At 43.0% G+C, this 14,007-nt stretch overlaps 1 protein-coding gene across 1 annotated transcript; it reads left to right on the top strand.

Moving 5' to 3' along the window:
* Positions 1-4,819: 4,819 nt before the first annotated feature.
* ASB12 (ankyrin repeat and SOCS box containing 12) lies at positions 4,820-12,396 on the top strand. The gene is made up of 3 exons (XM_061410321.1): positions 4,820-4,936; positions 10,729-11,577; positions 12,121-12,396. Exons 2-3 carry the CDS (start codon positions 10,794-10,796, stop codon positions 12,252-12,254), a joined length of 918 nt encoding a protein of 305 aa, XP_061266305.1. The 5' UTR covers positions 4,820-4,936; positions 10,729-10,793; the 3' UTR covers positions 12,255-12,396.
* Positions 12,397-14,007: the final 1,611 nt, after the last annotated feature.

Raw genomic sequence — 14,007 nt, forward strand, 5'->3', positions numbered from 1 at the left:
AAAGGCAAACTGATAGGATACTGAAAGAGGAACTCCCCAGGTCAGTAGGTGCCCAATATGCTACTGGAGATCAGTGGACAAATAACTCCAGAAAGAATGAAGGGATGGAGCCAAAGCAAAACCAATACCCAGTTGTGTATGTGACTGGTGATAGAAGCAAGGTCCAATGCTGTAAAGAGCAATATTGCATAGGAACCTGGAATGTCAGGTCCATGAATCAAGGCAAATTGGAAGTGGTCAAACAGGAGATGGTAAGAGTGAACATCAACATTCTAGGAATCAGCGAACTAAAATGGACTGGAATGGGTGAATTTAACTCAGATGACCATTATATCTACTACTGTGGGCAGGAATCCCTCAGAAGAAATGGAGTAACCATCATGGTCAATAAAAGAGTTTGAAATGCAGTACTTGGATGCAATCTCAAAAACGACAAAATGATCTCTGTTTGTTTCCAAGGGAAACCATTCATTATCACAGTAATCCAAGTCTATGTCCCAACCAGTAATGCTGAAGAAGCTGAAGTTGAACGGTTCTACGAAGACCTACAAGACCTTTTAGAACACCCAAAAAAGATGTTCTTTTCATTATAGGGGACTGGAATGTAAAAGTAGGAAGTCAAGAAACACCTGGAGTAACAGGCAAATTTGGCCTTGGAATACGGAATGAAGCAGGGCAAAGACTAAGAGAGTTTTGCCAAGAAAAAGCACTGGTCATAGCAAACACCCTCTTCCAACAACACAAGAGAAGACTCTACACATGGACATCACCAGATGGTCAACACTAAAATCAGATTGATTATATTCTTCCCAGCCAAAGATGGAGAAGCTCTATACAGTCAACAAAAACAAGACCAGGAGGTGACTGTGGCTCAGATCATGAACTCCTTATTGCCAAATTCAGACTTAAATTGAAGAAAGTAGGGAAAACCACTACACCATTCAGGTATGACCTAAATCAAATTCCTTATGATTACTGAGTGGAAATGAGAAATAGATTTAAGGGACTAGATCTGATAGATAGAGTGCCTGATGAACTATGGATGGAGGTTCATAAAATTGTACAGGAGACAGGGATCAAGACCATCTCCATGGGAAAGAAATGCAAAAAAGCAAAATGGCTGTCTAGGGAGGCCTTACAAATAGCTGAGAAAAGAAGAGAAGCGAAAAGGAAAGATATAAGCATCTGAATGCAGAGTTCCAAAGAATAGCAAGGAGAGATAAGAAAGCCTTCCTCAACAATTAATGCAAAGAAATAGAAGAAAATAACAGAATGGGAAAGACTAGAGATCTCTTCAAGAAACTTAGAGATATCAAGGGAATATTTCATGCAAAGATGGGCTCGATAAAAGACAGAAATGGTATGGACCTAACAGAAGCAGAAGACATTATGAAGAGGTGGCAGGAATACACAGAATAACTGTACAAAAAAGATCTTCACGACCCAAATAATCACAATGGTGTTATCACACACCTAGAGCCAGACATCCTGGAATGGGAAGTCAAGTGGGCCTTAGAAAGCATCACTCTGAACAAAGCTAGTGGAGGTGATGGAATTCCAGTTGAGCTATTTCAAATCCTGAAAGATGATGCTGTGGAAGTGCTGCACTCAATATGCCAGCAAACTTGGAACACTCAGCAATGACCACAGGACTGCAAAATGTCAGTTTTCATTCCAATCCCAAAGAAAGGCAGTGCCAAAGAATGCTCAAACTACCACACAATTGCACTCATCTCACATGCTAGTAAAGTAATGCTCAAAATTCTCCAAGCCAGGCTTCAGCAATACATGAACTGTGAACTTCCAGATGTTCAAGCTGGTTTTAGAAAAGGCAGAGGAACCAGAGATCAAATTACCAACATCCGTTGGATCTTTGAAAAAGCAAGAGAGTTCCAGAAAAACATCTTTTTCTGCTTTATTGACTATTCCAAAGCCTTTGACTGTGTGGATCACAATAAACTGTGGAAAATTCTCAAAGAGATAGGAATACCAGACCACCTGACCTGCCTCTTGAGAAACCTATATGTAGGTCAGAAAGCATCAGTTAGAACTGGACATGGAACAACAGACTGGTATCAAATAGGAAAAGGAGTATGTCAAGGCCGTATATTGTCACCCTGCTTATTTAATTCTATGCAGAGTACATCATGAGAAATGCTGGGCTGGAAGAAGCACAAGCTGGAATCAAGATTGCCGGGAGAAATATCAATAATCTCAGATATGCAGATGACACCACCCTTATGGCAGAAAGTGAAGAGGAACTAAAAAGCCTCTTGATGGAGGTGCAAGAGGAGAGTGAAAAAGTTGGCTTAAAACTCAACATTCAGAAAATGAAGATCATGGCATCTGGTCCCATCACTTCATGGGAAATAGATGGGGAAACAGTGGAAACAGTGTCAGATTTTATTTTTCTGGGCTCCAAAATCACTGCAGATAGTGATTGCAGCCATGTAATTAAAAGATGCTTACTCCTTGGAAGAAAAGTTATGACCAACCTAGATAGCATATTGAAAAGCAGAGACATTAATTTGCCAACAAAGGTCCGTCTAGTCAAGGCTATGGTTTTTCCAGTGGTCACGTATGGATGTGAGAGTTGGACTGTGAAGAAAGTGCCTAAGAATTGATGATTTTGTACTGTAGTGTTGGAGAAGACTCCTGAGAGTCCCTTGGACTGCATGGAGATCCAACCAGTCCATTCTTAAGGAGATCAGCCCTGGGATTTCTTTGGAAGGAATGATGCGAAAGCTGAAACTCCAGTACTTTGGCCACCTCATGCGAAGAGTTGATTCATTGGAAAAGACTCTGATGCTGGGAGGCATTGGGGGCAAGAGGAGAAGGGGACGACAGAGGATGAGATGGCTGGATGGCATCACCGACTCTATGGACATGAGTTTGAATAAACTCCGGGAGTTGGTGATGGAGAGGGAGGCCTGGCGTGCTGTGATTCATGGGGTTGCAAAGAGTCGGACACAACTGAGCGACTGAACTGAACTGAACCGAATGATCAGTCATTGATCACACTGGGACACACTTGACACTTTCCTAAGGAGTTATCTAACCTCCTGTGAACTCCCTGATGCTGTTAATGTGTAAGCAGGCTGCACTACCACTTCATGAATTGGCAGACAAGACTTGGGAAGGGATTGGATAGATCTTGAAATAAATAGTAGATGGAAGGGAGCTGTTTCCACTGAGATAAGATAATGGTATTATATCTGGGATCAGATCCCCAGAGGGCTTTTTTGGGACAAACAAAGTGACTGTGTTGTCTGAGGTTCTAAAAGTAAGTGAAGTTTGGATCAACAGTTGACCTCAGGAGTGCTTTATAGATGCAGATAGAGGCTTGGCTGAAAGAAGGACCAACTGAAGTGTCCAATAATGAGATGTACTACTTTGGGATGTAGAATGTCCTATTTTTGGAAGCATTTAAGCAGAAGTCATTAAACGTCTCAGAAATGTGGACATTTCCTTTCAATATGCAGATTCTAACACCAAAGTAATCATATAAAACACAGCTGCTGGTATTTAATTGCAACACATCTCTCGTTCCCTCACTGGCTTTTCTTTTTTTCCTGACTGGAACCTTCTCTTCTGTGATAATTGGAAGTTAAGAAAAAAAGTACTCTGAGGTCTTGGGATCAGTGTTTTATATAGACTGCAATCTCTGCAGGAAAATTCAAGTTATTATTGTTTTTGGTGGCATGTAGGGACACAGAACCCTGCAATTACCCCCTCGACTAATCTGAGAGATTGATATGGACACAAGATAACCATTGTAGCATTATGAGAAAAACCAATTGTTTTCATGTCTGTTTTTCCTAATAAACTGTGAACTCTTTCAAGGATACCATATTTTACATTTTTAAAAAAGTTCTTCCTACACATAGTGGTTTCTCAATAGTTTCTCCATAAAATGTTTCTCAGGCATGATCAATGGCTTGTGATGTAGTTTGTATAACAAATGCTGGCCTGGCATTTCTTCCCAGGAGGAAGAAGGTGCTCGCTTCCACTTGCTTTTTTGGGTGACATCTAAGGTAGATAATGTGACTATTTCTAAAGATATCTCTCTACCATTTCCTTCATTTAATGGCAACCAGAGGGCTAAAACAATACTTTAAAGATCTGAGCTTTTGACAGAGTTCCTAGTGCTAGACACATGAATCTAGTTTGATGTCTTAGGTGTGAAAAGGGTGGGAAGGCTCTGGATATTTTCTTTAAGCTGAGTCTGGTGGGTTGGTGGACAGGGGAGGCATTTATAAATGATCAGGGCCAACTGAGTGACTTAGCACACATAGGGCCTTCTAAACTTTGGAAAACCTTGTTGATATGTGTTCCAGTATGGCATTCTCTGCTTCCCACCATCCTCCTCACTCTTGGGAGTAGGGGTATTGGGGTGGGGGAAGGAGAGGGCAATGTGTTGTTGGTCATTCAAAAAAGGAAATAGGAAATCCAAAGAGGCTAAGTTAGGAAGAGAAAAAGAAGAGGCCTGGGACCAGAGGAAGGTGTGCTAAGAAAGACTGGGCCTTCTCTTGCCCCTTGGTGAAAGGACAGGAACACCCACAGCCAGGAGTCTGGCCTTGTAGCCTATTTTAGTGGTGGGGAGGGGTACCCTGGGACACACTAGGAGCCTAAGTCTCAGCACAGCCAGACACCTGTCAGTCAGTCCTTCCAAGACTTCCCCATGGATGGCCCTGTTCTCAAAGGGATCTCTCCCAGAAAGGCATTAGTAAGATAACACGGCCTTCAGAGCGAGGTGGAGGCGGGGTGGAGGGTAGCCTAAAATTAGCCCTCTGGATCTATTCAGCCAGACTGCAGGCAGTGTTATTAACAGTGGAAACTAGGGGCTCTGCCTGCTCCAGCCCCTGGGGCAAGTAGGGGGCTCCCTTTGGAGGGGCCACCAAGGCCCAGTGCTTCACAGAGGTGTAGGGGCAGCCTGGTGAGTACCTGGAGCCTAGAATATGATAATGCTATCAGGAACAAGTGAACTCTTAGGGCTGCTGTCTGGTGAACCTATGATCACCACCCTTTGTAGTCTGTTTCCACTGGGTCTGGTTTCTCGTGGTGCTTGGGAGGTCAGTGAGGAAGCCTGCCCACAGAGAGAAGGACGGGTTCCTGCTGTGTTTGTCCCAGGAAAGTATGTCTGCCTGGGCTCTGGGATTCAAATGGTCCTACTTCTTCAGGGAAATCACTGCAGTTATGCAATACAGGAAGGGGGAAGGTTTGTTTGTCTTTGTGTCCTTGTTTAGTATAATATCTAATTCATGACTAAACTTAGAAAATGAAGCTAGATCTTGCACTGTGTCTGTTTAAATATGTCTTGGTATGTCTTTGTCTCTGGGTAATATTTTTGAGGTTAATTTGTAAATAAGCTCTATTTATTTGGCTTAAAAAAAGGTAAGCACTTACAAATCAAATAATTCTAAATTAAACAATAAATTCCAGGTTCATATGAACTGGGAAATATTCAGTATTAAATACCTGATAGTAATGCTTGTTCATTGACCTATCTAGTATAGACATGTCTTAGAGTAATTAGACCACCCTCATGACTTCCCTGGTGGCTCAGATGGTAAAGCGTCTGTCTACAATGTGGGAGACCTGGGTTCGATCCCTGGGTTGGGAAGTTCCCTGGAAAAGGAAATGGCAACCCAGTCCAGTACTCTTGCCTAGAAAATCCCATGGACGGAGGAGCCTGGTGTCCATGGGGTTGTGAAGAGTCAGACACGACTGAACGACTTCACTCACTTTAGTATTTGTGAGTATGGGTAGATGCAGAAGGATAGGCTCAAGGACAGAAAGGCAGAGCTCCTCGATGTAGGGGGGGTGGAGAGGGGAAAACAAGCATTAAAAATAGTCTATTAATGCTTGGCAGACTATTCTGGGGCCCACTGAAACCAGCCACTCTCCCAAAGGAGTTATTAACCTAAATTCACAGACACCCTCACAAGAGGGCCTTAGATAGAATTCAAAAAATCAAAAAATACAGATGATATGAACAAATACTTTTATTTCCCCTAATCTAACTGAAATTTACTACTTCCTTCAAGGATGAATGCAGGCAGCAAATAGCAATCATATTACTAGTTTCTATAACTTGGTCACCAGAAGAAATCATAGATATTTCCTTTCATATTACAGTTGTGACAGAGATCTAGAAATGTCATTTGTGCTCATTATAACTTAGAAATTATTAGTAGAACTTGTTATTTAATGTGTTAATAAAGAACTTTTATTACTACATATGCAATTTTAAAAATATTTTGATAGCTATTTTTCAATATAATTGGTTTCCTTTAATTCTATATAGCTTATGGATGGAGGGACACATATGCCTGTGGCCGATTCATGTTGATGTATGGCAAAAACCATCACAATATTGTAAAGTAATTATCCTCCAATTAAAATAGATTAATTAATCTAAAAAAGAAAGAAAAAATTAAAAATTATTCTGAGATGGGGCCAGAAACTTAACAAGATTGCCACAGAGGCTGATGTCACCAAAAAAAGAGTTTAAAACCCCTGCACTTTGGGGATCAGGAGAAGGATCCTTGCACAGAATGGCCGCACACAATAACTCTGATTAATAAACAATAGTATGGTGAGGTTAGACAATAGATGACTTAGATTTTCTTATCCTATCTAATGAGATGAGGTACAATTCACTCAAGTACCCAAGGCTGCTGGGGTTTATGTCTTGTTCTCCTTCTGGAGGCTCATTATATTGGCCCTGCTGTAGGCTCATAATATGACCTTGGTAAGGTCTTCAGCATTTCCCTTCACACTCCCTTTCCTCTTCATTTCCCTGAACATCACTCCCCCAAGAGTAAGATAGTAATATTGTAAAATAGTAAGATTTATTTTATTTAATGATTTCGTAAAGAAATCATTTCTTTACAGATCACATGATTAAGGTCGTGGAATCCAGCATGACCTCAAACCTGAGGATTCTGGGAGCTACAATACAAATGCTTGAGGCAAGGAGGAGGGATATGTGTTTGCTTTTCAGGTGGTAATAGAAAGGACAGGATGGGGAGTAGGGAAACCTGGTTTCTATTCCATCTCTAAATTTAAGTTATGGAGCTTTAACCTCAGGAGGGAGCAGCAGTCATAGAAATTGAAGACCTAAGTAATAATAATAATCATAGTGAAAATAGTTACTGAGTACTACATTCAAGTGGTATTATAAATATTTAAGATGTATTAACTCATTTAATCCTAACAATAGTCCTTGAGATAGATACTACTATTACTCTATCTTTACAAATAAAGGAATAGACACAGAGAGATTAAATGATCTGCCCTGGGTCACACAGCTACTAAGTGGTAGAGATGAGATTGAAACAAAATCCTAGACCATGTTTCACTACTTCCATATATGGACTCCCAATCTGCAGTAGGGAAAAAACAGATCCACACAGAAGGAGTTATGATACAGTGTGATGACTGCTATAGTGCTATAAGAGCAAAGACTCAAGGAAGTAACCAATCAGAGGAAGTTGCATGTGAAAGAAGAAAGCATGATATATATCAAGAGCCATAATTTCTCCTCCCTTATTGGTGGATTTTGGAGTATAAGTAGAGGAATGATAGAAAGTGAGGCTGGAGATTTTGGCCAAGGTTTTCTCATGAAGGACGTAAGCTTGGCAAGGCATCTGGGCTATACTCTGAAAGAAAGGGGAGTCATTAAAAGATTTAAAATAGAGGATTGGCGCAGACAAGGTTTATATTTTTAAGTGATCACTTTAGCCATAAGAAGAAGAAATTATTGAAAAAGTAAACTAGGAGACTACTGTAAGAGTTGATGCAAAAGATGATAGAGGCCTAGACAAAGTACAGGCAATGAGTATAAGCTTGAGAGGGGTAGCCTATAGAGGTCTCTAGGAAGTAAAATCCATATGATTTGGTAAATCAGTTAGATGGGGGTGGGAGAAAGAGTTAAAGATACCTGACATTAGTCTGGGTATTTGGTTTGTTTGACCAGTTGGATGATGATGAACTGAGATGTGGATGTAGTGTGGTGATGGTAATGGTAGTAGTGATGGTGTGATACTGCTGATTTTGAAGTACCTGAAAGAATTCAATGAATACATACCTTTGCTGAAGAGAGAGCTGGTGTACTTGGAGTAGTGGGCTTGAAATCATCCTGATAAAGGTGAAAGCTATAGCTCTAGAAGGAGAGAACACGGAAGACAAAACTATTTCAGGGGAGAACGGAGGGGGGGTGGAATCAGAAGAGTGTGCTGGCCAGGAAGCCAAGAGAAGACTACAAAGGAAGAAGTGTCAGATGCTTCAGAAGAGTCGGAAAAGGAAAGATCTGAGAAATAGCTAGTAGATTTAACCACAAGGATGACTTTTAAAGAACTATTCAGTTTGTGATTAAGGTGGATGGAGCCACTGCAGAGGGTGGAAAAGTGACTTGGAGGTGAAGAAGAAAAGAAAGATAGCTAGAGTAGGACAAAGGACCATAGAAGTGTTTTGTTTCCAAAGATGGCTGAGGGAGAGGAACCAGTGGAGAGACTGAAGGCACAGAGGAAGCTCACCTTTGAAGATCTAACATGTGGTAGCTCTGTTTCTCTTGGGGTTTCCCTGGTCGCTCACACAATAAAGAATTCGCCTGCAATGCAGAAGACTTGGATTTGATCCCTGAGTCAGGAAGATCTCCTGGAGAAGGAAATGGCTACCCATGCCAGTATTCTTGCCTAGAGAATCCTGTGGACAGAAAAGCCTAGTGGGCTACAGTCCATGGGGTCACAAAGAATCAGACATGACTGAATGACTAAGCATACATGCACACACACACTCTTTCTCTTAACAGTTCCATTAAGGGACAATTATTTCTGTCTTATAAATGAGGAAACTGAATCGCAAAGAAGGGAAGAGACTTGCCCAAAGGTTACTCAGATAGAAAATAGGGATGCTGAGTTGCAAACTTAGATCTGCCTGATTTCTCAAATCCTCTTGTTATAACTGTACCAAAAAAATGGATAAATAATAAATATATGGAGTTGATGCTGACTTATAGAGGGAGCTAAAGTTTAGGGAGACCCATCCACTCACCTCACAATTTATTCTATGAAGTGTATATTTGAGGTCCCAGGCTAACAAAGAGGGGTTGAGGTCAACGGTGAATAAAAGGAGGTGTGTGGCCTTGAGCCCAGGGCTGCAGGGTATGGGATAGGATGAAAACTCGACTTCTGAAAAACCTACCAGTTTATCCTGATGACATTACAAACTGAGATGGGTGACTTTGACTTTGGAGCATTACAAACAGGACAAGAAAGGTCAAAGCATTAGGTTGAGTCAGTCACTGGGCGATGAGTGATTTTGTAGAGCCTGGGGGTAATGAAGAGACAAGAGTTGAGGGTTGAGGCAAGGCTCCAGGCTGGGTAGAGCAGAGAGGATGGGAAAATGCTTGACTCAGAGAGATGGGAAAGATTGAAGGCAGGAGGAGAAAGGGACAACAGAGGATAAGATGGTTGGGTGGCATCACCAACTCAATGGACATGAGTTTGAGCAAACCTTGGGAGATAGTGAAAGACAGGGAAACCTGGCATGCTATAGTCCATGGGGTTACAAAAAGTTGGACATGACTTAGTAACTGAACAACAACAGCAGAGAGATGGAGAAGCCATAGTTTCCAAAGAGTTGCTGGCAATCAAAGGGACTCCTGGATTGAAGTGGTCCTGGTGGAAAATCTAGTTGTCAACAGAGAGGAGGACTTGCCCTGGAAACCTCAACTATTTCTTACTATCTCTTTAAGTTTGTTTTACTTGAAGTATATTTCTTATAATGTCATTTCTTTATTTAATCATTGAATGCCATTCAGCATCCATTTCCTGAGCAACTCTGTTGCCTGAAGCATGGGACCTGAGTCTGAGTGGACATCACATATGAGGGGCTATAAAGAGGTTGAAAAGTAAAAGTGAAAGTTAGTCACATAGTTGTGTCTGACTCTTTGTGATCCCATGGATTGTAGCCTGCCAGGTTCCTCTGTCCATGGAATTCTCCAGGCAATAGTACTGGAGTGGGTTGTCGTTTCCTTTTCCAGGGGATCTCCCGACCCAGGGATCAAACCCAGGTCTCCTGCACTGCAGGCAGATCTTTACCATCTGAGCCACTAGGGAAGCCCATGAAGTTGTTGAATCTCATCTAAAAGGCTGAGAGGTAGAGTTGAGGGCCTGCCCCCATAAGACTGATGTCAGAATGCTCAGGGATGACTGCTTGACACCACAAAGCACCATTCTGTTGGCCTAGCAACTGCCAGACTAGAACCCCCTCATTAGCCCACACATTCTGAACTAAGATGCATCTACCAACTCCCTAGCCATGATGTAGGCTATGCTTGGAGTGGAGGAATAATAAGATGGATACAGGAGTCCTCACCTTGGAGTTTACACACTGATGAAGCACAGATAAGTGGAAATAAGATGTGAAAGTTCATGGCTAAAGCCTAGTTGTAATCCTTTAGAAACCCTGAGAATGGGCAGAGATTAGGGAAGGCTTCCCAGAAGTAGGAGTTTGAAGGGTAGGCAGAACAACATATGCAAAGGTACCAGGCTGTGAAATGACCTGATCTATTTTGGCAGCCATCTGTAGGGTCTGAAATAAGATGGAGTAGGAGTTAGAAGCAGGGTGCCAATGAGTGAGGAGTCTGATAGTGAAGGATAAGGGAGCAAGCATCCAGGCTTTTGATGGCAGCCCTCAGTCTTCTGTTTTTATCACCCACAGATCTGGCATATCCTCCTGCTCATAATGAGAATAGTTCTGCTCCAATCAGCCAAGGTGAAAACCTCATGGACATCACCAAGATTTTCTCCCTCCTGCAGCCTGATGATGAGGAGGACACCAACACAGGAGAGAAACAAGCTCTCAATCAAGCAGTGTACAACAATGATTCCTATACTTTGGACCAGCTTTTGTGCCAGGAGCGTTACAAAAGATTTATCAACAGTAGGAGTGGCTGGGGTGTCCCTGGGACACCCTTGCGCTTGGCTGCTGCTTATGGCCACCTTAGCTGCCTGCAGGTCCTCCTGGCACATGGTGCTGATGTTGACAGCTTAGACGTCAAGGCACAGACACCACTTTTTACCGCTGTCAGTCATGGCCATCTGGACTGCGTGCGTGTGCTTTTGGAAGCTGGTGCCTGTCCTGGTGGTAGCATCTACAACAACTGCTCTCCTGTGCTCACAGCTGCCCGTGATGGTGCTGTTACCATCCTGCAGGAGCTCCTGGGTCATGGTGCAGAGGTCAATGTCAAGGCGAAACTACCAGTCTGGGCATCGAACATAACTTCATGTTCTGGCCCCCTCTATTTGGCTGCAGTCTATGGTCACCTTGATTGTTTCCGCCTGCTTTTGCTCCATGGGGCAGACCCTGACTACAACTGTACTGACCAGCGCCTACTGGCTCGAGTCTCACGGCCCCGCACCCTCCTCGAAATCTGCCTCCACCATAATTGTGAGCCAGAGTACATCCAGCTGTTAATTGATTTTGGTGCTAACATCTACCTTCCATCTCTCTCCCTGGACCTGAACTCACAATATGATAAAGGCACTGCATTGTTGGTACAGGCCCGAGGTGAGTGTCAAGCAGACCAGCTCTAATAGGTCTCCTGGCTTGGATGTCCCAGGGACACAAATCACCCCCAAAGTTAATATTTCTGGGGTGAATTGGAGAAAGCACCATTGTCTTCCCTTTCTTGGGGCCCCAGTAGAAAAGAGGTTACAGATTCCTTTTTAGAGAAAGGCAGTGGCACCCCACTCTAGTACTCTTGCCTGGAGAATCCTATGGACGGAGGAGCCTGGTGGGCTGTCGTCTATGGGGTCACACAGAGTCGGACACAACTGAAGTGACTTAGCAGTCACTAAGATGAGGTAAGGTTTGCACAATCCCAATTTGTGGTTCTGGCTCTGCCAATGACAGTTTTGTGGCCTTGAACATGCTCTCTCTAGGCTTCAGTGTGTCCCCATTGGTACCATGCATTTTAGGGCAGGGAGCGGGACATTTCTTAGAAGGGAAAGATCAGTTAGGGCTGCAGTAGCCAGGGCAGGGTGGATGTAGGCTTGAGTGGGAGAACTACACTGAGAATTGCTTCTCAAAACCTGTTTTTCCTTACTGTAGCCACTCCACGGTCACTACTATCACAGGCTCGTTTAGTTATCCGCAGATCCTTGTGCCACACCAGCCAGCCACAGGCCATCGACCAGCTGGATATTCCCCCCATGTTGATTAGCTACCTCAAACACCAACTGTAATCTTGCAGCCTGCCCAGAAACCTACAATGCCTCCAAGAAATCACCTGGGGACCCAGGTAGCTGGAGAGAACTACAGCTCTACACACTCACCCAAAGCTGCTCTCCTGTATTATCCTCCACAATAAAATCCTCAGAGAATAAATCCTGGGGGCTGTTGTGTCTGGTGTGTGTTAGGTTGGAGGGGGCACAGAGTTCACTGGGGGAAGGTGTCTGGTTGGTCATGGGAAAGAATTATAGTGATCTGGGATTCAACAGGCATAGGAGCCTGACTACTGAAAGATAAGACTAACCCAGTAGCCTATACCTTCCCACCAAGATCCTTGAAACAACTGGCACCGTAATGTCCTAGGAGCAAGGTCTTGAAGAAAGCAGGTAAGTATAAGGGTAGCATCATCTTGTTCAGCCCTGTGTCTCCATTGACTCTCGGGCTGCTATTGTTACTGAACCAAACTTGGGTCCACAACCAATCTATTGACACCAGGTTGTGGTGAATGAAAGCCACCTTTTCAGGGGCTGTTGCCTGTCAAGACCAGCTTGACAAGCAGGGTTTCTGAAAGTACGATATGGCAAGAGAATGAGAAACAAGGCACAAGAATTCAGAGAAAAGTGAGGATCAGGGGACCAACACCACTCCAAGGTGAAGGTGCCGAAACTGAATCTAAGCCAGCTTTATTATACTTTCAGCTGTGAATGAAATAATATGCAGGGAGTTAAATTATAATATATGTGGCCTTCAGGGCCAAAGAACAAAATGATCATTAACCATTGAGTAATTAAGAAACAGTTATCAATAACAAATCAGTAACTAAGACTAATATTCTTATCTATAGATTTTCCACCAGATACATAAAACATGTGACTCTGAGACGCCAGTTGAGAAACAGTCTGGGGTTGGTTTTCTGACCCCAGGATCATATCTTGTTTTCAAGATTATGAACTGTTCCCTCTGGACTTGTTCCAAGAGTCTCATGCCTTATAGCATCCAGTTTATCAATAATTATACATTTCTTTTGCAGCCTTGCCAGGGCCTGCTTTTCTTTTATTCTTCCTGTCTCCTACAGTTGCCAAACACTTTATTTGAGTCAAATGACCAAGGAGTCTCCCATTCACTCACCTTGAATCATAGGCTGCATTATTGCTAGTCTATTTTATAGTCAAGATCTAGCTAGGAACACAAATTACCAAATATTTATGACAACAGATTTAACATGGAAAATGGTTACATAGGTGATAGGCAGAGGATCTAAGGACAGGAAGTTATAGATTAGTCATAGCAGGAGTCTAACACCATCCTTAGGCTGAAGGGGTAAGGGAAGAAGTATGTCCAGAGTCTAGGGACTTGGGTCATCTGATGAAAAGTGAAATCACAGGTCTATCATGGATTATCCAAACAAGAAGAAAGGAAGAAACACCCTCTCCTTTACATCATTCTTGCCCATCAGTCTGCTTCCAGTGTCTCACTGGAGAAAACTAGAGGTCAAATAATATGAGAGCTTGGGAAACACAATATAGAGGGGTCAACCCCTCTTGCAACATCTGGCAGAGCAGGACAAGGTGAAAAGTGGACAGTGGAAGGAGGTGGTATGACCTGAGCCAGGAATTGGATCACACAGCAGAACTGGAAGTATACTGACACAGAAGCCATAGAAGAGACACCGCAGAGATGCCACCAAAGGCACAAAAGGTATAGCTTAAGTACCCTGGCTTCCCCACATTTCTTACCCTCCCATCAGTGCCTTCCATTGGTTGAACC

This window comes from Bos javanicus, chromosome X, assembly GCF_032452875.1.
Source record: "Bos javanicus breed banteng chromosome X, ARS-OSU_banteng_1.0, whole genome shotgun sequence".
Taxonomy (NCBI): Eukaryota; Metazoa; Chordata; class Mammalia; order Artiodactyla; family Bovidae; genus Bos; species Bos javanicus.